This window comes from Thunnus thynnus, chromosome 22 (assembly GCF_963924715.1).
Source record: "Thunnus thynnus chromosome 22, fThuThy2.1, whole genome shotgun sequence".
Taxonomy (NCBI): domain Eukaryota; kingdom Metazoa; phylum Chordata; class Actinopteri; order Scombriformes; family Scombridae; genus Thunnus; species Thunnus thynnus.
This window is the reverse complement of record NC_089538.1, coordinates 26,678,121-26,701,731: the sequence shown is the minus strand read 5'-3', so window position 1 is coordinate 26,701,731 and position 23,611 is coordinate 26,678,121. Positions and strand designations below refer to the sequence as shown.

The 23,611-nt window shown below is 39.5% G+C and overlaps 1 protein-coding gene and 1 long non-coding RNA gene across 3 annotated transcripts; both read left to right on the top strand.

Annotated features, from left to right (window-relative positions):
* The first annotated feature begins 2,613 nt into the window (after window positions 1–2,613).
* On the top strand, window positions 2,614–17,870 carry LOC137175246 (mamu class II histocompatibility antigen, DR alpha chain-like). 2 transcript variants are annotated; one of them, XM_067580996.1, is made up of 4 exons: window positions 2,614–2,772; window positions 2,865–3,113; window positions 13,224–13,508; window positions 17,327–17,870. In XM_067580996.1, exons 1-4 carry the CDS (start codon window positions 2,700–2,702, stop codon window positions 17,446–17,448), a joined length of 729 nt encoding a protein of 242 aa, XP_067437097.1. In that variant the 5' UTR covers window positions 2,614–2,699; the 3' UTR covers window positions 17,449–17,870. The 2 variants fall into 2 exon arrangements, with proteins under 2 accessions (XP_067437097.1, XP_067437096.1); XM_067580995.1 differs by having other exon boundaries at window positions 13,224–13,528; window positions 17,341–17,870.
* Window positions 17,871–21,910: 4,040 nt separating this feature from the next.
* LOC137174454 (uncharacterized) lies at window positions 21,911–23,484 on the top strand. Its single transcript, XR_010925366.1, has 2 exons — window positions 21,911–22,770; window positions 22,816–23,484. It is a non-coding gene; the product is annotated as an uncharacterized lncRNA (long non-coding RNA).
* The last annotated feature ends 127 nt before the right edge of the window (window positions 23,485–23,611 follow it).

Here is a 23,611-nt window from a genome sequence, read left to right as displayed (position 1 = left end):
GAGGGAATTTGATGCTAAAAAGACTGTAAATGTGTCAGATATCCACTTGATATGACTAACTCAGACTGATGAAGCTGAATAGAAGCTTCACACAGACTTTTAATATCCAGTATGAACAGGAGGAATGATTACAGACACCTGACTGCTGGTTTAACTGGGAACACTGGGAACTGGCGTGTTGCTGTGGTTGTGATATAAAACAGTATTTTCTGATTGTAGGAAATGTGAGTTGACAGAAGAGTAAAGGTTTTAGAGAAAGTGAGAGTTGTCTGCAGAGATGTTTGATGTTTCTACTCGTATTATAAACTGCATCATAACAACATTAGACTGGAACGACAGAAAACCAGTAAAGAAACAACGTTCATGAAAAGCTGAAAGATTAAAGTCTGGATGTAAAAACAGAAATGAAAGATCCCTGATGATGAAGATGAAGACTTTGCAGAGGTCAAAGGTCGCCTCATGAGCCCATCAGAGGATTGAAGCTGTGATGAACCAGCAGGACGCTGCTCCCGGTGACTGATGACTCATCAGCAGCTCTGTTTCTGATTGGCTGCTGACTGAACAGGAAGTGAAAGTAACGAGTCGGGACTTTCTGCTGCTGCTGCGTTCAGGAGCTGCAGGAAATCTCAGCCTCTTCACGTTAACTGAGTTCCAGCTGATGGTCAGAGTCAGAGGAGAAGGTGGGAAACTCCTGCTTTCACACAGACACCTGAAGGCATCGTGTGGTCAGACTGGTTTGATGGTGAACACAAAGAATCCCAGTTCACCAAACTGGACTCGGACTGAAGAGAAGAAGAAATAAATGTTGTGATGTTTGACTCTGATTCTTCCTCTTTCATGTTTCTGTGTTTTATTACAAAGAAACAAAAACACACAACTAATAAACAAACAAACTAATAAACAAACAAATTAATAAATAAGTAAATGAAGTTGAATAGTATAAGAAAGTTGAGTTTAATTGACAGTGAGGATAATAAACGTTAAACTGCATCATTTTCTTCTAAGACTGAAGGATCATAAATATATTAATAAAATAATAATAATAAAATGATTGACACATTCTGTTTATTTCACTGATTATTTATTTATTTAATTGTTTATCTTTGATAGAAACAGCAGCGTAGTCTGATCACATGACCTCTGACTCTGATCTGACTTACATGGTTACATCACTATCAGTCAGATTAGAACATAAATTATCTAATTATAATAATTATTAACTTCTATTAACTGTATATAAAGTAGTGTAAACTAGCTCCACCTCCAGCAGCTACAACAGTAACATGCTGCTCTAACACTGATGCTTCACTATTAATAATCTAATGATGTCATATATAATAATATATCAGTCAGAGGGACCAAACCACTACTTTTACTGCAATACTTTAACTACATCAAGCTCATAATACTTATGTACTTTTACTGTAATACTTTAACTACATCAAGCTCATAATACTTATGTACTTTTACTGCAATACTTTAACTACATCAAGCTCATAATACTTATGTACTTTTACTGCAATACTTTAACTACATCAAGCTCATAATACTTATGTACTTTTACTGCAATACTTTAACTACATCAAGCTCATAATACTTATGTACTTTTACTGCAATACTTTAACTACATCAAGCTCATAATACTTATGTACTTTTACTGCAATACTTTAACTACATCAAGCTCATAATACTTATGTACTTTTACTGCAATACTTTAACTACATCAAGCTCATAATACTTATGTACTTTTACTGCAATACTTTAACTACATCAAGCTCATAATACTTATGTACTTTTACTGCAATACTTTAACTACATCAAGCTCATAATACTTATGTACTTTTACTGCAATACTTTAACTACATCAAGCTCATAATACTTATGTACTTTTACTGCAATACTTTAACTACATCAAGCTCATAATACTTATGTACTTTTACTGCAATACTTTAACTACATCAAGCTCATAATACTTATGTACTTTTACTTGTAATGGAGTATTTGTACTTTACTGCAGTAAAGTATCTGAGTTTCTTCTGTCTGATCAGCTGCATTAATAAATTATTACTGAGTGCTGATTGATTATTGATCGGCAGCTGATCAGGATTCTTCCTCCTGATGATGATGATAATGTTATTAACAGTCTGACTTCATATTTGAGGACATTTAACTGAATCTATGTGTCAGTGATGAAACTTCAACTGTTTATTATAAAATGTGAAACTCTGAAGATGTCAAGTTTATTTGTTTGATTTAATAATAGAAATAATAATCAATTAATAATTAATAATACAACAGAAATATATTTTAACATTGAGATTTTATTGAAGATGTTTGATTTTAAATGATTTTAAAAATGTTAATTTCCATGGAAACCATCAAACTGGCTCCATCCAGTCTGGTGTGAATGATGCAGAATAACATGTGGAAGCTGTTTTCCTGATGAACCCTGACAGCAAACATCTCGACTTTAATATTTTACCTTTTTACTTTTAATCAATATCTTTTAATAAAAAGTGAAACTACAGACTTTTGTTATTGATCGAGTCCGTCTGCAGCTGTCTGAGTCTACCTGGTCACTGATGACATCACATGATCTCTGCTCTGTGATTGGCTGAGCTGTGTGTAAGAGCTCAGCTGCTGCTGACTTTCTGTCAGTCGCTCAGAGTCTGTCAGAGAGTTTCAGAGAGTTTCAGCTGATGAAGATGAAGGTGATGAAGGTGATGAAGGTGTGGGAGCTGCTCCTCATCCTCTCCTGTGTCTCAGCAGACAGTAAGTGTTTGACTCTTTAAACTCATTTCAGCTCTGATACACTGAGACAAACACAGACAGATTAAACATCAGTGTTTCTGTTTTCTCTTCAGTTATACATGAAGATCTTTATATCACCGGCTGTTCAGACTCTGATGGAGAGGACATGTACGCACTGGATGGTGAAGAGATGTGGTACGCAGACTTCACCAACAAGAGAGGAGTGGAGCCTCTGCCCAGCTTCATAGATAGTTTTAGGTACGTGGAAGGAACTTATGAAGGAGCTGTGACTAATCAACAGATCTGCAAAGATAACCTGAAGAAGAGGCGTAATGCAATGAAGGACATCCCACCAGAACTCGGTAAAGACTAAATCTAATTTAATACGTCTGTCACTTTACTGCTATTTAAACTGCAGATCAGTAACTCAGAGTTGACACTTGAATAAATGGTTTCTATAGTGTGATCAGAGGTGAAGTGTGTAAGTACTGAAGCTGTCAGAGTGCAGGACAGTTACATGTGTCAGTGTTACTATGTTCTATATGTATGTTCTCATATGTGCTGTATCATCAGCAGCACAAACAACAAACAAACTGGAGACGATAAAAGTGTTTTAATCAGAATAATAATCAATAATTAACACTAACAGGCAGTAAAGTTGTTGATCAAACTGCAGCAGTGAAGGTCTCTAAACTCTGCAGGCAGCAGGAAGCTGAAAACAACATAACTGCAGGTAGGGTTAAAGGTTAAAGGTTAAAGGTTAAAGGTTAAGAACTGAAACAGCACCATCTTTATAAGACCAAGTGTTGTCAATACTGAAGTATGATTTTATTTAATATTACAGTTTGTTAGAATTAACACTGAAGTGGAAAACAAACTGTTAAAGAGATGAAATGTTGGGTTTGATTCCCGTTCTGACCCTCAGAGAGCAGAGAGACAGAGACAGGTACAGAGGTCACCTGACAACAACACATCTGGCAATACTCCCATACCACCTTAAACCACCTTAAACCACCTCAGACCACTGGAGGAAACCTCTGAACTAACTTCCATACGATCACACACTGTTACTACCTGAGGTCAGAACTCAGAAGAGATGAATAAACACTCCTTAAAACCACTCAGACATGTAGAGACTACAGAGAGAGAAGATGATAGAAAAGAGAAAAACAAACTATCATGTGATAAATGAAGTCAGGCTGAAGCCTCCCCCACCAGTACCATCACCACTCAACTACCGTCCAACCTGTAACACATCTACAATCACTCATGACTGTAGTTTCATTTTTTAATTTTATGACTGTTGCAGCACCAAATACAAATATAAACCCATAATGAAGCAAACATATATGATACAGAAACCAAATGATACCGCTTCCCCGAGCCTGCAGGAGAGAGCGAGTATGTAACTATACTATGATGTAAGTTATATTCAATAAGTAACGTTATTTTTCCAAAAACAGATGTCTTATAATCAGGGTCGTCTTATATTAGTAATATTATTCATATTCATACCTCGAGCCCGAGTACGTTATGTCATTGAGAGCTGCTGTGACTAAACACATTAAAAACACTTTGAGGAGAAGAAGGATGAGCTAAAAGTCAAGCTAACGTTAGCTGTGATCACTGACTGCTGACGACTCTCACAAACAAAAACTACGTCACAACTTTTCTTATAAATTAAGCGGTTAGTTACCAGTTAATGGGCGTCGGACTACCAAAAGCAAAATGAGCAGAAACTGATATCTGTACACCCAAATCAAATCCTTAACATCACACCAGCTCTGGTGTAGAAAAACATTAACAGTATGTGGATGAACTGGTGATGTTTCCCTGTGTGATGTGCTGGATAACGTAAGAATATCATTGTGATCAGAGAGATAAATGTGTGCTGCCTTTAATATGAAATATGATTGATGGTATATATATAGATGTCATAAATTATCAGTCACAGGTTAATCTGGATTCATCAGGCTTTGCTACAGCTGACTCCAGCTGTGTTGGAGGTGAACATTCTCCAGACAGTCTGTTACAGGCTGAATGACAGTAGAAACACTTCACATCAGATTAATAATGATATTTGATACAAACATGAGACGGACAAAAACAACATTTTGTTAATGATTGATTGACATTTGCAGTTACTTCCTCTTTTCTTTAATATTGGCTAATAATTATTATTATTACTGAGAACTAATAGTTGGCCTTTAAGCACAGTATCAGCATGAAATCACTGCAGAACATCAGTCAGTGTAACATCCACAGACAGCTGTTGTGATATATTAACTGAACTTATACAACTGTTGAACCCTGCAGTGACTTTAGCTTCTACAGCTGTACATAAACATTATCTAATCTCTGTCACTAACTACTGTTAAATGAGAGTTAACAGTCATGTCTAATATGGATGGATGAGTGTGATGAATCATGTAATATTGTTGTAAATGAGAGATAAATGTCTGTAGCCTTTAATATAAACATGATGGATGGTAGATAACATTACAGATGTTGATTCACAAGTTAAACTGGATGTAACACTATCACAACCTGCCACAGCTAACAGCTAACAGCTAGCAGCTAGAAGCTAACAGCTAGAAGCTAACAGCTAACAGCTAACAGCTAGAAGCTAACAGCTAACAGCTAGCAGCTAGAAGCTAACAGCTAACAGCTAGAAGCTAACTCCACACTGTGTTCTAGCTGAACACACATGTTTGACTTATAGTCTGTATAAAAGTAGAAACTGTTCTCAGGTCCACTTGACATCAGATTCATGATGGAATATAAGACTAACAAAAACTTAATACTACTAATGTTTGCAGTATTTTGAACAGGCATCGACACAGTCACCTACCAGAGCCTCATGCAGGGGAATATCACCAGTTAATCCATCACAACGGCATGCTAACCTCAGGTAGCAGCTTTAACTTCCAACTCCGGTGTCACATGGCAACATAAATTTTGAATAACAGTTAGTAACTGTCGCAAACTGAAGTTCAGACGGTTAATAAAACTTCTTAGAAACAGAACGAGAGTGAAAAAAGAGTGAAACTAAATGTAAAAATGTGACAACTGTTGCTGACAACAAAACAAACATCGTACTTCTGGTTTCCACTCAGGAGCAGCAGAGATACTAAACACGAGGTGATGCTCAATTCAGTTTTTATTTATAAAGCACCAAATCATACAGCAGTTATCTCAGGGCTCTTTCACATAGAGCAGGTCTAGACTGTAGACCCAGCAGCACTTGGTGACAGCAGCAAGGTGGTAGGATGTCTCACTGAGCTCTAAATCCAGACATCACAAATAGACAAAAAAATGTACAAATGAAGCAGGAGTTTTTTCCTTGTTGTGAATTTCATTTTATTTTTTTCCTGAGCCTCGTGGGCCTTTTTACATCACTGGGTCCGGGGCTCAGCCTGTGCAGTAAAACAGTGTTGATGCAGATTTCTCCTGGGGGGGCTAAATTCCTGCCAGGACTGATTTTAGATGGAGAGTAATGTGATGCTGCACAGAGATGTGACAAAGGTCATCAATCCAGATCTCACTATTAAAGATGAAGACATGAAAATACTCAAGGAAACCTGACTGAGTGGGACTGCTGATTATTAAAGCTGATAGAATATTTCACTGTGTAACATTAGTCACTTTAAAAGGACTTTATGAGCTTCACTATTTATGTTGAGAATGTTTTCTATGTCTACCTTCTGTATTATGTAGATGGGGTCCTGAGTTCTTTATTCTAATTTCTTTTGTTATATTGACTCTGATTAATTTAATGTTTTTAGCTTTGGTCACTTTGGAAATCCTATACCTCTTGAATTTGACTTATTGTGAGACCACAATATAACAAATAACTGAGTGTACTAACCCTTTAATACAGTACAATAGCACCACAGTCTAACAACTAGTGTATGAAGGCTATATATCCTTTAACCTCTGAAATAATAAACACACTCAGAAACCGTTTAAAATTAAAAGTAATTATTTCCTCCTTTAATTCTAAAGCAAAATTAAATAAAATAATATAAACTTAAATCTCAGGAGTGTTCACTGCTTTTGTTTCTCAAGTCACACAGTAGTTTTCCCTTTTTACCTTTAAATAAAATAAATTATTTGCTTTTATCTTTTCCACTGAATTATATTAGTGACCAAACACACACACATTATCACTCTATGCAAAAGGATATAATAAAATAAAATAAAAGCGTTGCAGGCCTGATGCGGTGCTTGTGATCGTAGGGACCAAAAACTTAGTGGTCGCTTCACTCAAGTTTAGAGCATGAAACAAATAAAGCAGGTCGGCACCTTTTTCAGAGTTATGGCATCCTCCAGAGAAAGCTAACAGTCCACAGGTGTCTGTCCATGAGCAGGATGGCAGCACTCGGGCATATTCACGGAGTTTGGTGGTTATCCAGCGTTGCCAGAGGAACTCTGAGCATCCCCGGGTGGCTCAGAGCGATATCTGGTTGTCGTCCCTCGTTTCCAGGTCGGAATAAGTCCAGACGAAGCTACTTTGTCGAGCTGGGTTAGCTAGCAGCAGCCTACAGTCTGTTCACATTGCTAACTCACCGCTCACTTCATTAACGAGCCGCCTCTTTCTAATTGGCTACAGCGCAGCAGACTTCGGGTAGAAGTTATCTGTTACTCTCAAAACATGTCCTCTTACAGATTATCGAGCTGACAATCTAAGACTCTTCTATACCTTTTCCTGCACAACTTCGGATATCCACCAGAAAAACTCCCGCATTAGCTCGTTTACCTCCTGCTTTCCTCTCCGCTCCTCCAGTCTCTCTCCTCTTTCTCTCTTACTCCCCCTGTCTGCACACACACACGTCAGCCAAGTAACACACGAACCTATTTGACCATATTCACCTCTCTAGAAAGATACCACTCTATTTAATTAGCAGCTTTTTTATCAAAAGAAATAAAATAAAATACATGTATGCATTTTTAACATCCTTAACATTTTTATCCATGAACTTGACTTTTTTAAACACACAATGAGAAATATGAATTTTAACCATACTCTTTTAACAAACCCTATTTATTTAATTATTTATTTATCACAAATAACTATTTATGTATGCGTATTTTAAACTGGGCTGCATCTGTTATTTCCATGTTTCTGTTGGTGATTTTCGTGTAGTGGCAGCACTCAGTGTTGCAGCATCACATGACAACACTGATGTAACTCTGTTTCTGCAGCAAGTGAAGCTTCAGTTAAACACTCAGCAGATAATATGAACGGGAACTTAATAACCAATACTTCTGTATTAGTTGACAGTTACATTTACTGACTGTTTGATTATTCTGAGGTTATATTAGATCATAAAAAGTGTGGCTAATAGAAAATACTGAGCTGTGTGGATTGTTCCTCAGCAGCTACTGAACCTCATTACAGTTCAACATCTGTAACATTTCAGATCATCACTGAGATCCAGCAGCCTCCACACAGACTAACATTTACCTCATATAAATGTTAAATTATTATTATCATTGATTATCAACCAATATATTTCATGAAGGAAATATTTCTCTTATCAGTACTGAATGATGTGACTTTATTTATCCTTTCATACAGTGTTCACACTGTGTTTGCACACCAAGTCCGTTTTTCTTGTCCAAAATTGTCACACGTCAAAAAATAAATACAACGTCACGTTGTGTCAATCACGTTTACACACCGACTCCGAAAGTTTCATCCGTCATTAAAGTTTTTGGAGCAGGTTCAATTTTCTGATATGCGACGTGCTCTTGACAGGCGGAGGTTGAAGATGCACTTGTCCTCTTCAAGACGCTTTCCAGGGTAGGGAGGAGGTATGGCTTCATGGGAAAAGCCTCATCTGCCACAATTACATGATTGACCTTCCCCAATTCAGGTGCAGATGGGACATTCAGTGTTCCACGCCGGAGGGCCCGTCCCAGCACAGAATCTGCAAATATGCCTCTGTTGCTATTCCCACCATAGCTCCCCACGTCTATGGCAAGGAAGCGGTAATCCGCATCCACTGAGGCGAGGAGGACAGTGGAAAAGGTGCCTTTATAATTAAAAAAGGGAACCTGTGTTTGCAGGGGCCTCTATTCTGACATGCATCCCATCCAGAGCTCCAAGGCAATTAGGGAAGTTCCATCTCTCAGTGAACCTTCTTGCCGTGTTCTTCCAGATCTCCGCAGTTGGAGCTGGCATGTATTTGTCCTTGAGTTGCAGCCAGATTTGGTTACAGGTTTCCCTCACAATCTTCCCCACGGTGCTGATGCCCAACCTGAAACTGCTGGTGATGGTGGTAAAGGAGTCCCCAGTGCTGAGATATCTACAATCATACAAATAGCAAATGAACTGATGAACGAACAGACATGTGTGTGTATGTATGTGTATGTTTGCAACTAGGTTAATAAATTGATGGAACAATTTAAAGCAGGGGTGTAGGTTTGGTTTTAACTTTGGTAAGGACATTTTTGAGACTGCAGCAGCTCACCTGTCTGTGTGTCTCTGTGCTGCTCAGACTGCTGCTGACAGGATTTTCATAATTAAATGATGCCTGACAGTCACAAACAGATCAGTTGGAAAAGCTGTGGCTAATTTAGCTTATAAATAATGTTCATGTCTTAATGAGCCAAATACAATAATTCTGCTCTTGATCCATTCATGGAAAAGTGGAGAGATGGCATTAAATAGTAAATATTTCTCCTACTAATTTCAAAGATTAATGATTACAAAACGTTCTTACTAATGAAGCTCAACTTTCTTGGTTCTTTTCAAAAAAGTACCAGAAATTGGTGTTCTTCTTTTTAATGTGTGGTTCCAGTATTGCTAGAAGTGTATCAAACTGGACCGCTGACATCCTGAAATGGACCTGAAAATGATCGGGATAATTCCGCAGCTCCTTTATCAACAGGTAAAACAGTACTACTGTACTACAGTAGTCCTCGCCTAAGGGTGAGGACCCTATTGTTAGGACCTGAGCCCCAGAGGGGTGAAGACCCTCTTGTATCTGTTCTGTTTCTTTCTTTCTTTCTTCTTTCTTTATTAATCCACCACTTCAACCCTAAATTTGACCCCCTAAACATGCTCAAAAACTCACCAAATTTGGCACGCACATCAGATCTGGTAAAAGATTTGATAAAATATAAAAATTAACCCCCAAGTGCCAAAATGTGCTCTCTAGCGCCACCTATGTCACTAAAATGGCCGCCACAGCCCGTAGGAATGTTGTAGAGAGATCAAACCAAAACTCAATTATTCGTCTCATCAAGACCTACAAATCATACACTGACACCCCTGACCTAAATCCAACAGGAAGTCCGCAATCAGCCTTTCAAAATAAGACCTTACCCCAATTTTGGACCCCGAACAAATGCTATCTCCTCCAAGGGTGTTAATGGTATCAGCTTCAAACTTTGATACATGACTTATGACACTAAGCTGAAAAAAAGTTGTTAAAAACTTTGAAATAACTCGAATGGTTTGGATTTCATAAGCCCTGAAAGTTGCAGTGCCACATCACACCTTACAATGTAAACCAATGAGGAGACAATCTATGGGCATGAACTTTGTGTCAAACAGAGGCTTCTGACGTCTAAACTATAAGTCAGACCACTTTCAAACCTGTATCAATGGATTCACCACGAAAAATGATTTTTAATGTTAGATTTGGCCAAAGTCATGGGATTTATGAGGATGTTTCACAAGAAGCGTACTCTAAAATCCTCCTCTCCAACTGCTCCTGGTGATGTCACTCCCTCAGTGCTGTGAAACATTCCCCAATACACACTCATTATAAAATCACAGGAGGAGCAAGAAAAGACTTTAAAACTCACACTCTAATATCTCAAAAACAATAAAAGATAGAAAACACATGTAAATTCAAGATTTGTAGGTCAAAGTCTCGTGACTCATTTAAAGTTCAAATGAAGTTTGTATCTAAAACTATGTGGAAGCAGTAAATGTTCAAAAAGGTGTGGGTTCGCTCACACTCTCCATTCAAATCAAACTTTGACCAGTTCATGTGGGTTAAAAGTCTTTCCTTTTCTGAAAATAGACGATGAAAATTGGGAAAATAATTTGTTTTACATACAAACTCATCAAGAGTTTTCAATTTACTAATTGAAATTCAAGTGAATGGGCCCAAAACTTGCATGATTTTGATGACACGTGTAAGCAAGACAGACATGTCTCACCCTGCAGAAAATTCTCATCCTGTCAATCAATCTTTCAAAATAAAAGCACACCACACTTGCAATAAATATCCCTCATTTTTAAAACACAAAATGATCTGATCCCGACAGGAGCTGCTTGCAGCTTTAATTCCTTTTTCTTTTTCTTTCTCTTCCAAGAAGTGAGAGGACCACAAAATCATCCTCACTGCTTGATGACTTCATTTTGCCTAGTACTGTGAATTTTCGCAACAAATAGAATAATAAAACCCATCAGACTCAGTGTGCAAGGTTTCTGTGCGTAACAATTTTTATTGGATGACGGATTAAAAAAACGCATACAAAGAAAACCGACTTGGTGTGCAAAGTCCTTTACACTCTGTGTTACAGATACTCGATGAACAATGAAAATTTATGGAGTGTTTCCTAATAATATTACCTAAAGGAAGCATATATAAGGTGAATAGAATTGGTCCAAGTACAGAACCTTGTGGAACTCCGTGTCTAACTTTTGCCTTCACGGAGGATTCATCATTAACATGTACAAACTGAAATCGGTCTGATAAATAGGACTTAAACCAGCTTGATGCAGTTCCTTTAATGCCAATTAAATGTTCCAGTCTCTGCAAAAGGATTTGATGGTCGATTGTGTCGAATGCAGCACTAAGATCTAACAGGACAAGTATAGAGACAAATCCTTTGTCCGATGCAGTTAGGAGGTCATTAGTGACTTTCACCAGTGCTGTCTCTGTGCTATGATGCCTCTAAATCCTGACTGAAAATCCTCAAATAAACTATTGTTATGTAGAAAGTCACATAACTGATTAGAGACTGCTTTCTCAAGGATCTTAGAGAGAAATGGAAGGTTAGATATAGGTCTATAATTGGCTAAAACACCTGAATCAAGAGTAGGCTTCTTAAGAAGAGGTTTAATTACAGCTACTTTAAAGGACTGTGGTACATAGCCTGTTACTAAAGACAGATTGATCATATCTAGTAAAGAAGTGCTAACTAAGGGTAAGGCTTCCTTAAGCAACCTAGTTGGGATGGGATCTAAGAGACAGGTTGATGGTTTAGCTGAACAAATCATTGAAGTTAGTTCAGACAAGTCTACTGGAGAAAAACAGTCCAAATATATGTCAGGATTTACTGCCGTTATCAAGGTTCCTGTGTTTGGGGAGAGAACGGTGCCTGTTGAGGGCAGGAGGTGGTTAATTTTGTCTCTAATAGTTAGAATTTTATCATTAAAGAAGCTCATAAAGTCGTTACTACTGAGAGCTATAGGAATACATGGATCAGTAGAGTTATGACTCTTTGTCAGCCAAAGTGCTGAAAAGGAACCTAGGGCTGTTTTTATTCTCTTCTATTAATGCTGAGTAATAGGCGGCTCTGGCATTACAGAGGGCCTTCCTATATGTTCTAAGACTATCTTGCCAGACTAAGCGAGAATCTTCTACTTTGGTGGAACGCCAAATCCTTTCCAATTTTTGCGATGTTTGCTTTAATTTGCGGGTTTGGGAGTTAAACCATGGAGCTAACCTCTTACGTTTTATTATCTTCTTTTTTAAGGAGGCGATGGAGTCGAGTGTTATTCGTAATGAGCCTGCAGCACTATCAATAAGATTATCAGTTTGGGAGGGACTAAAGTTAACATAAGAGTCCTCTGTAGTATTGAGACATGGCAGTGAATTCAGTACTGATGGAACTGCTTCCTTAAATTTATCTACAACACTATCAGAGAGACATCTAGTGAGGACATTTTTGTCTAATGATGTGTAATCCAGTAATAGGAATTCAAAAGTTATTAAGTAATGATCTGATAAAATAGGATTTTGTGGAAAAATGATTAAATGTTCAATTTCAATCCCATAAGTTAGAACAAGGTCTAGGGTGTGGTTCAGACAGTGAGTGGGATTATTTACACACTGAGAGAAGCCATTTGACTTAACAGCACTAAAAACCATTCGACACAACAGTGTGGAGATATTTGGAGCTGTTTGTTGAGCAGATTGCTTAGAAATAATGCAGGGAGGAAGAGTACAAGCAGAAACAGACACAGTGATGATGATGTTTGATGAAGAGCTGCAGACAACCAGTGCACCCTCAACAGGTTAATTACTTACATTACTTTGCTGCTGTGTAATGGAGTCGTGGCTTGGCGTGTATACAGAGAAGACTGAAGAGTAAAAACTTAAAGACAATATTATTACAACATCATATCTGACATTAAACCAGTTGTGTGTATGGTTGTGTTTTATTTTACTGTATAAACAACTGCTAAATGCAGCATTATTGATATGAACTGTGTTTCTGTTCAGATCCTCCTTCCAGTCCCATCATCTACAAAAGAGACAAGGTGGAGCTGGGAGTCCAGAACACGCTGATCTGTCATGTGACCGGTTTCTATCCTGCTCCTGTTAAAGTCTACTGGACCAAGAATGGAGAGAACGTGACTGAAGGAACCAGCATCAATGTTCCCTTCCCCAACAAAGACGGTTCCTTCAGACAGTCCTCCAGACTGGAGTTCATCCCACAGCAGGGAGACATCTACAGCTGTACAGTGACTCACCCAGCACTGACCCAACCACTGACCAGGATCTGGGGTGAGAAACTATTTACATCTGTCTCCAGATGTTGAGGTGCAGCAGCGTGTTAATGTCTCTGTGTTTCTGTCTCCAGATGTTGAGATGAAGCAGTGTGTTAATGTCTCTGTGTTTCTGTCTCCAGATGTTGAGGTGCAGCAGTGTGTTAATGTTTCTGTGTTTCTGTCTCCAGGTGTTGAGGTGAAGCAGCATGTTAATGTTTCTGTGTTTCTGTCTCCAGGTGTTGAGGTGAAGCAGCATGTTAATGTTTCTGTCTCCAGATGTTGAGGTGAAGCAGCATGTTAATGTTTCTGTGTTTCTGTCTCCAGGTGTTGAGGTGAAGCAGCATGTTAATGTTTCTGTCTCCAGATGTTGAGGTGAAGCAGCATGTTAATGTTTCTGTGTTTCTGTCTCCAGATGTTGAGGTGAAGCAGCATGTTAATGTTTCTGTCTCCAGATGTTGAGGTGCAGCAGCGTGTTAATGTCTCTGTGTTTCTGTCTCCAGATGTTGAGATGAAGCAGTGTGTTAATGTCTCTGTGTTTCTGTCTCCAGATGTTGAGGTGCAGCAGTGTGTTAATGTTTCTGTGTTTCTGTCTCCAGATGTTGAGGTGAAGCAGCATGTTAATGTTTCTGTCTCCAGATGTTGAGGTGAAGCAGCATGTTAATGTTTCTGTCTCCAGATGTTGAGGTGAAGCAGTGTGTTAATGTTTCTGTGTTTCTGTCTCCAGGTGTTGAGATGAAGCAGCATGTTAATGTTTCTGTCTCCAGATGTTGAGGTGAAGCAGTGTGTTAATGTCTCTGTGTTTCTGTCTCCAGATGTTGAGGTGAAGCAGTGTGTTAATGTTTCTGTGTTTCTGTCTCCAGATGTTGAGATGAAGCAGTGTGTTAATGTTTCTGTGTTTCTGTCTCCAGATGTTGAGATGAAGCAGTGTGTTAATGTTTCTGTGTTTCTGTCTCCAGATGTTGAGATGAAGCAGTGTGTTAATGTTTCTGTGTTTCTGTCTCCAGATGTTGAGGTGACGCAGTGTGTTAATGTTTCTGTGTTTCTGTCTCCAGATGTTGAGATGACGCAGTGTGTTAATGTTTCTGTGTTTCTGTCTCCAGATGTTGAGATGACGCAGTGTGTTAATGTTTCTGTGTTTCTGTCTCCAGATGTTGAGATGACGCAGTGTGTTAATGTTTCTGTGTTTCTGTCTCCAGATGTTGAGGTGAAGCAGCGTGTTAATGTTTCTATGTGTTTCTGTCTCCAGATGTTGAGATGAAGCAGTGTGTTAATGTTTCTGTGTTTCTGTCTCCAGATGTTGAGATGACGCAGTGTGTTAATGTTTCTGTGTTTCTGTCTCCAGATGTTGAGGTGAAGCAGTGTGTTAATGTCTCTGTGTTTCTGTCTCCAGATGTCGAGGTGAAGCAGCATGTTAATGTTTCTGTGTTTCTGTGTTTCTGTCTCCAGATGTTGAGATGAAGCAGTGTGTTAATGTTTCTGTGTTTCTGTCTCCAGATGTTGAGATGAAGCAGTGTGTTAATGTTTCTGTGTTTCTGTGTTTCTGTCTCCAGATGTTGAGATGAAGCAGTGTGTTAATGTTTCTGTGTTTCTGTCTCCAGATGTTGAGATGAAGCAGTGTGTTAATGTTTCTGTGTTTCTGTCTCCAGATGTTGAGATGAAGCAGTGTGTTAATGTTTCTGTGTTTCTGTCTCCAGATGTTGAGATGAAGCAGTGTGTTAATGTTTCTGTGTTTCTGTGTTTCTGTCTCCAGATGTTGAGGTGAAGCAGTGTGTTAATGTTTCTGTGTTTCTGTGTTTCTGTCTCCAGATGTTGAGATGAAGCAGTGTGTTAATGTTTCTGTGTTTCTGTGTTTCTGTCTCCAGATGTTGAGGTGAAGCAGTGTGTTAATGTTTCTGTCTCCAGATGTTGAGGTGAAGCAGTGTGTTAATGTTTCTGTGTTTCTGTCTCCAGATGTTGAGGTGAAGCAGAGTGTTAATGTTTCTGTGTGTTTCTGTCTCCAGATGTTGAGGTGAAGCAGAGTGTTAATGTTTCTGTGTGTTTCTGTCTCCAGATGTTGAGGTGAAGCAGTGTGTTAATGTTTCTGTGTTTCTGTCTCCAGATGTTGAGGTGCAGCAGTGTATTAATGTTTCTGTGTTTCTGTCTCCAGATGTTGAGGTGCAGCAGTGTATTAATGTTTCTGTGTTTCTGTCTCCAGATGTTGAGGTGCAGCAGTGTGTTAATGTTTCTGTGTTTCTGTCTCCAGGTGTTGAGATGAAGCAGCATGTTAATGTTTCTGTGTTTCTGTCTCCAGATGTTGAGGTGAAGCAGCATGTTAATGTTTCTGTGTTTCTGTGTTTCTGTCTCCAGATGTTGAGATGCAGCAGTGTGTTAATGTTTCTGTGTTTCTGTGTTTCTGTCTCCAGATGTTGAGGTGAAGCAGCATGTTAATGTTTCTGTGTTTCTGTGTTTCTGTCTCCAGGTGTTGAGGTGAAGCAGCGTGTTAATGTTTCTGTGTTTCTGTGTTTCTGTCTCCAGGTGTTGAGGTGAAGCAGCATGTTAATGTTTCTGTGTTTCTGTGTTTCTGTCTCCAGATGTTGAGGTGAAGCAGCATGTTAATGTTTCTGTGTTTCTGTGTTTCTGTCTCCAGATGTTGAGATGCAGCAGTGTGTTAATGTTTCTGTGTTTCTGTGTTTCTGTCTCCAGATGTTGAGGTGAAGCAGCATGTTAATGTTTCTGTGTTTCTGTGTTTCTGTCTCCAGATGTTGAGGTGAAGCAGCATGTTAATGTTTCTGTGTTTCTGTGTTTCTGTCTCCAGGTGTTGAGGTGAAGCAGCGTGTTAATGTTTCTGTGTGTTTCTGTCTCCAGATGTTGAGGTGCAGCAGTGTGTTAATGTTTCTGTGTTTCTGTCTCCAGATGTTGAGGTGCAGCAGTGTGTTAATGTTTCTGTGTTTCTGTGTTTCTGTCTCCAGATGTTGAGGTGAAGCAGTGTGTTAATGTTTCTGTGTTTCTGTCTCCAGATGTTGAGGTGAAGCAGCGTGTTAATGTTTCTGTGTGTTTCTGTCTCCAGATGTTGAGATGAAGCAGTGTGTTAATGTTTCTGTGTTTCTGTCTCCAGATGTTGAGGTGAAGCAGTGTGTTAATGTTTCTGTGTTTCTGTCTCCAGATGTTGAGGTGAAGCAGTGTGTTAATGTTTCTGTGTTTCTGTCTCCAGATGTTGAGGTGCAGCAGTGTGTTAATGTTTCTGTGTGTTTCTGTCTCCAGATGTTGAGGTGAAGCAGTGTGTTAATGTTTCTGTGTTTCTGTCTCCAGATGTTGAGGTGAAGCAGCGTGTTAATGTTTCTGTGTGTTTCTGTCTCCAGATGTTGAGATGAAGCAGTGTGTTAATGTTTCTGTGTTTCTGTCTCCAGATGTTGAGGTGAAGCAGTGTGTTAATGTTTCTGTGTTTCTGTCTCCAGATGTTGAGGTGAAGCAGTGTGTTAATGTTTCTGTGTGTTTCTGTCTCCAGGTGTTGAGGTGAAGCAGCGTGTTAATGTTTCTGTGTGTTTCTGTCTCCAGATGTTGAGGTGAAGCAGAGTGTTAATGTTTCTGTGTGTTTCTGTCTCCAGATGTTGAGGTGCAGCAGTGTGTTAATGTTTCTGTGTTTCTGTGTTTCTGTCTGCAGATGTTGAGGTGAAGCAGCGTGTTAATGTCTCTGTGTTTCTGTCTGCAGATGTTGAGGTGAAGCAGTGTGTTAATGTTTCTGTGTGTTTCTGTCTCCAGATGTTGAGGTGAAGCAGCGTGTTAATGTTTCTGTGTTTCTGTCTCCAGATGTTGAGGTGAAGCAGTGTGTTAATGTTTCTGTGTTTCTGTCTCCAGGTGTTGAGGTGAAGCAGCCAGGTGTTGGACCTGCAGTGTTTTGTGGACTGGGTCTGACTGTCGGTCTGCTCGGTGTGGCAGCTGGAACCTTCTTCCTCATCAAAGGAAATGAGTGCAGCTGATTGGCTGATGATGTCATGTAAACCAGTTGTTAGCATTGCTGTGCATCACATGTTTAAATCAGTGCTTTAAGGCTTATTGTGTGTAAAAGATTTCACTTTTAAATCAGTTTTGTAAATCTTTTTCTATGAAATGTAGTCTGTGTTTTTTAGTGATTTGCAGATGAAAAAAAAGCTGTTTGTTAAAACTGGGACCAAAATACTTTGATAACTCACAGATTTTGTTATTAGTTCAGCCTGTATAACAACTGCTCCAACATCATTTCAACTGTTATACTACTGCATCCTGTATAGTTATTAAAAAGCTGTTGAAACAGTTGTTATACAGGATGAACCTCTACTGTCTGTGTGATGTCTGCTGTATCAATACTGTTGGTATGACACTTAAATTTCCCTTTGAGTTAATAAAGTATTTCTTATTCTTATCTTCTGTATCTGGTTTTGTCACTAAAACCCACACAGGTTGTTCTGAGCTGTGATTAGCTGATCCAACAATAAACTGACACTTTGTAAAAAACAGAACATAAAATCCACAAACGTCTGCTCCATAAAATCTATTTCATTTCCATTAAATCATGCTGCCCTGTTTAAAACATGTATGTATTGTTAACATCAGGTTTCCAGGTAGAGGAATGAATTAAACATTTATATTTTCATGTGGTTAAGATTTCTGTTAAATGATGTTTTTCACCTAATTACAATGATAAATCAGTGATTGGTAGTTTATTGATTTATAACTAAATTTAGCACAAAAAGTAAGGAAATGTGTGTTTGGTAGATTATTTCTTTGTTGTAACAATGCTTCTTTGCAATAAATCTTATACCGTTGGAAAGCCTGTTTATTTCCCTTTTAAATGGTGCCACATTTATAAGGAACATGCATTTGTGGGATGAGCAGCAGAGCTGAGTATGTGGGTTGCGCCCATTAAAAATTTGGCAAATCTTCTCTGCCGATGCCAAACAGCTTATTTTGCTGTTGCTATTGACTCTTGTTTTGAGCTTCTGGTACCCCCAGGTACCTGTGAGCTTGGGCCCTGGTACAGTGGTCAGCAAGTGTCTGCTCCAAGAATCGGCATGCCGTGTTTGACTGATCTGGATAGGGCCCGTGCAACAGGGCAACTTCAAATTGGTGTTCCGCAAAACCAAGTTGCTGCATTATTTGGAGTCAATCAATCAATCAATCAATCTTTATTTATATAGCGCCATATCACAACAGAAGTCATCTCAAGGCACTTTTCACATTGAGCAGGTCAAGACCGAACTCTTAATTTACAGAGACCCAACAATTCCCCCATGAGCAGCACTTGGCGACAGCGGTAAGGAAAAACTCCCCTTTAACGGGTAGAAACCTCAAGCAGACCCCGGCTCTTGGTGGGCGGCCATCTGCTTTGACCGGTTGGGTTGAGAGAGAGAAAGAGAGAGGGAAAGGGGGAGGGGGGACAGAAGAAAAACAATAACAACAACAAACAACAACAAGCACAAGCACCAACAGCCAGGGAAGGATGCCATCAGGACTGTGAAGGACCGCGAAGGTTCGGCCCGGGACTCAGGGTTTCCTGTGAGATGAGAAAGCACAAAAAACTCCGGGGAAGAAGCAAAGTTAGTGACATGCATTGATGTTACATGAATACATACAGATGGAGAGGAGGAGGAGGAGAGAGGAGCTCAGTGCATCATGGGAAGTCCCCCAGTAGTCTAGGCCTATAGCAGCATAACTAAGGGCTGATCCAAGGCGAGCCTGGTCGGCCCTAACTATAAGCTTTATCAAAAAGGAAAGTTTTAAGCCTACTCTTAAACATAGAGAGGGTGTCTGCACCCCGGACTGAATCCGGTAGATGGTTCCATAGAAGAGGAGCCTGATAGCTGAAGGCTCTGCGTCCCATTCTACTTTTAAAGACTGTAGGGACCACCAGTAAGCTGCATACTGGGAGCGCAGTGTTCTAGTGGGATAATACGGTATTATGAGCTCTTCAAGATATGATGGTGTCTGACCATTAAGGGCTTTGTAAGTTAGGAGAAGGATTTTAAATTCTATTCTAGATTTTACAGGAAGCCAATGTAGTGAAGCTAAAATGGGAGAAATGTGATCTCTTTTTCTAGTTTTAGTCAGAACACGTGCAGCTGCATTCTGGACCAGCTGGAGAGTCTTTAGAGACTTGTTAGGGCAGCCTGATAATAAGGAATTGCAATAATCCAGCCTAGAAGTAACAAATGCGTGAACTAGTTTTTCTGCATCTTTTAGGGACAGGATGTGCCTGATTTTTGTGATATTACGTAAGTGAAAAAAGGCAGTCTTTGAGATTTGATTTATGTGGGAGTTAAAGGACATATCCTGATCAAAGATAACTCCCAGATTCCTTATGGTGGTGCTGGAGGCCAGGGTAATGCCATCCAGAGTAGCTTTATCATTAGATAATGTGTTTCTAAGGTGTTTAGTGCCAAGCACAATAACTTCAGTTTTATCTGAATTTAGTAGTAGAAAATTGCAGGTCATCCAGGTCTTTATGTCGTTAAGGCATGTTTGGAGTTTGTTTAACTGATTGGTTTCATCAGGCTTCATTGATAAATATAATTGGGTATCGTCTGCGTAACAATGAAAATTTATGGAGTGTTTCCTAATAATATTACCTAAAGGAAGCATATATAAGGTGAATAGAATTGGTCCAAGTACAGAACCTTGTGGAACTCCGTGTCTAACTTTTGCCTTCACGGAGGATTCATCATTAACATGTACAAACTGAAATCGGTCTGATAAATAGGACTTAAACCAGGTTAATGCAGTTCCTTTAATGCCAATTAAATGTTCCAATCTCTGCAAAAGGATTTGATGGTCAATTGTGTCAAATGCAGCACTAAGATCTAACAGGACAAGTATAGAGACAAATCCTTTGTCCGATGCAGTTAGGAGGTCATTAGTGACTTTCACCAGTGCTGTTTCTGTGCTATGATGCCTCTACATCCTGACTGAAAATCCTCAAATAAACTATTGTTATGTAGAAAGTCACATAACTGATTAGAGACTGCTTTCTCAAGGATCTTGGATAGAAATGGAAGGTTAGATATAGGTCTATAATTGGCTAAAACACCTGAATCAAGAGTAGGCTTCTTAAGAAGAGGTTTAATTACAGCTACTTTAAAGAACTGTGGTACATAGCCTGTTACTAAAGACAGATTGATCATATCTAGTAAAGAAGTGCTCACTAAGGGCAAGGCTTCCTTAAGCAGCCTAGTTGGGATGGGATCTAAGAGACAGGTTGATGGTTTAGCTGAACAAATCATTGAAGTTAGTTCAGACAAGTCTACTGGAGAAAAACAGTCCAAATATATGTCAGGATTTACTGCCGTTACCAAGGTTCCTGTGTTTGGGGAGAGAACGGTGCCTGTTGAGGGCAGGAGGTGGTTAATTTTGTCTCTAATAGTTAGAATTTTATCATTAAAGAAGCTCATAAAGTCGTTACTACTGAGAGCTATAGGAATACATGGATCAATAGAGTTATGACTCTTTGTCAGCCTGGCCAAAGTGCTGAAAAGGAACCTAGGGCAGTTTTTATTCTCTTCTATTAATGCTGAGTAATAGGCGGCTCTGGCATTACAGAGGGCCTTCCTATATGTTTTAAGACTATCTTGCCAGACTAAGCGAGAATCTTCTACTTTGGTGGAACGCCAAATCCTTTCCAATTTTCGCGATGTTTGCTTTAATTTGCGGGTTTGGGAGTTAAACCATGGAGCTAACCTCTTATGTTTTATTATCTTCTTTTTTAAGGGGGCGATGGAGTCGAGTGTTTGTCTTAGTGAGCCTGCAGCACTATCAACAAGATTATCAGTTTGGGAGGAACTAAAGTTAACATAAGAGTCCTCTGTAGTATTGAGACATGGCAGTGAATTCAGTACTGATGGAACTGCTTCCTTAAATTTATCTACAACACTATCAGATAGACATCTAGTGAGGACATTTTTATCTAATGGTGTGTAATCCAGTAATAGGAATTCAAAAGTTATTAAAAAATGATCTGATAAAATAGGATTTTGTGGAAAAATTATTAAATGTTCAATTTCAATCCCATAAGTTAGAACAAGGTCTAGGGTGTGGTTAAGACGGTGAGTGGGATTATTTACACACTGAGAGAAGCCAATTGAGTCTAATAATGAGAGAAATGCAGTGCTGAGACTGTCACTATCAACGTCCACATGAATATTAAAATCACCTACTATAATTACTTTATCTGTACTAAGGACTAAATACGACAAAAACTCTGAGAATTCAGATAGGAATTCAGAGTACGGGCCAGGAGGACGGTACACTATAACAAATAGAACTGGCTGTAAAGTTTTCCAGGTTGGCTGAGAGAGACTAAGAACAAGGCTTTCGAATGAGTTATAATTAAATTTAGGTCTAGGGTTGATGATTAGGCTTGAGTTGAAAAGCCCTAGTACCATCTCCAAAGTGAAGGCCAAGTGAAAGGCCAAGTTCCATATTACAGAGGATGTCAGAGACAGGCCGCATCGTGGGCGTCCCAGGAAGTCGACACCCAAGAAGACCGTTTCCTCACCCTGTCAGCACTTAGGTACCATAGGCTGTCTTCTACAGATTTGCAGTCAAGGTTTGCAGGATGATATGGCCAACAGCTTTCTGCCCAGACAATCCAGAACAGACTGCACCCCGCCAATGTCCAGTCTCATAGGGCTGCCAGGAGGCCTGCCATGACTGCCCTTCACCGTCAGGCCCGTTTAGACTGGTGTCAGCAACACGTGCACTGGAACCTGAACATGTGGAGGAGCCTTATGTTCAGTGATGAGTCCAGATTCTGCCTACGGCAGTTGGATCATTGGGTCAAAGTGTGGAGAAGACCCGGAGAACATTATGCTTATTGCTGCACCGATAGAGTAACATCTTTTGGTGGAGGCAGTGTGATGGTGTGGGGCGGCATCTCCCTCACTGGAAAAATGAGGCTTGTCATCATTGGAGGTAATCTCAATGTAGAGAGATATCAAGATGAGATTCTGCAACTAGTTGAAATCCCATATCTCCACAGTTTGGGACCAAACTCTATCCTCCAAGATGACAACGCTCGCCCCCACAGAGCGGGGTTTATCAGAGACTACCTCCAGAGTGGAGAGGATGGAACGGCCTGCCAGCAGTCCTGACCTCAACCCCATTGAACACTTGTGGGATCAGCTTGGGCATGCTGTTGCCAGAGAGACCAACACAACTACGTTGGCTGACTTGCGACAAATGCTGGTTGAAGAATGGGATGCCATCCCACAGCAGTGTGTGACCAGGCTGGTGACCAGCATGAGGAGGAGGTGCCAGGCTGTTGTGGCTGTGTATGTATAACATTGTGACCCCGGAAAAGTCAAGGAGGATGCAAGACATCAAAAAGTAGATTGTTTGGCTTTTTACTAGCACATTGTATGGATCACAGACATAATGAGAATCACATGCCATCACTTCCTGTATATAGACTTCCTGTCAGGACTTCCTGTCAGGTAACCCACACCTGGAGCCTAGAGCTCCCTCTAGATAACACCAGAAGTCTCAGGTTACTACAGTATGGTTCTTCCACACGCTACTGAGGCTCCTGTTTGTTAAATGAATAAATTGTTAAATTGTCAATATGTCTTGTTTCTTCAAACTTCAATCATCCAATCCACCAAACACCAAACAAGAGTCAATAGCAGAATAAGCTGTTTGGCATTGGCAGATTTTTTCATGGGTGCAACCCACATACTCAGTTCTGCTGCTCATTCCACAAATGCATGTTTCTTACAAACATGGCGCCATTTAAAAGGGAAATAAACAAGCTTTCCAACAGGATAAGATTTATTGCCAAGACGCATTGTTACAACAAAGAAATAATCTACCAAACACAAATTTCCTTACTATTTGTGCTATGTTTATATGTTGCCAAATCCTGTAAAGTAATACAGACTGTTGATTATTAATCAGCACTCTGAGCTACATTAATGTTTCTTTTTTAATCAGATTGTCAGCTGTGATCAATCCAAATATAAATAAAAGAATCACAAAATGTTTTCACAGTTGGTGTTCAGTATCATCACAGTATTAATACATAAATCATCTGGTGGATTATAAAGAGCCTTTAAAGGGCAGGTCTGTGTTAAACCCGCAGATCTCTTAATGTTCAGTATGAACAGGAGGAATAAT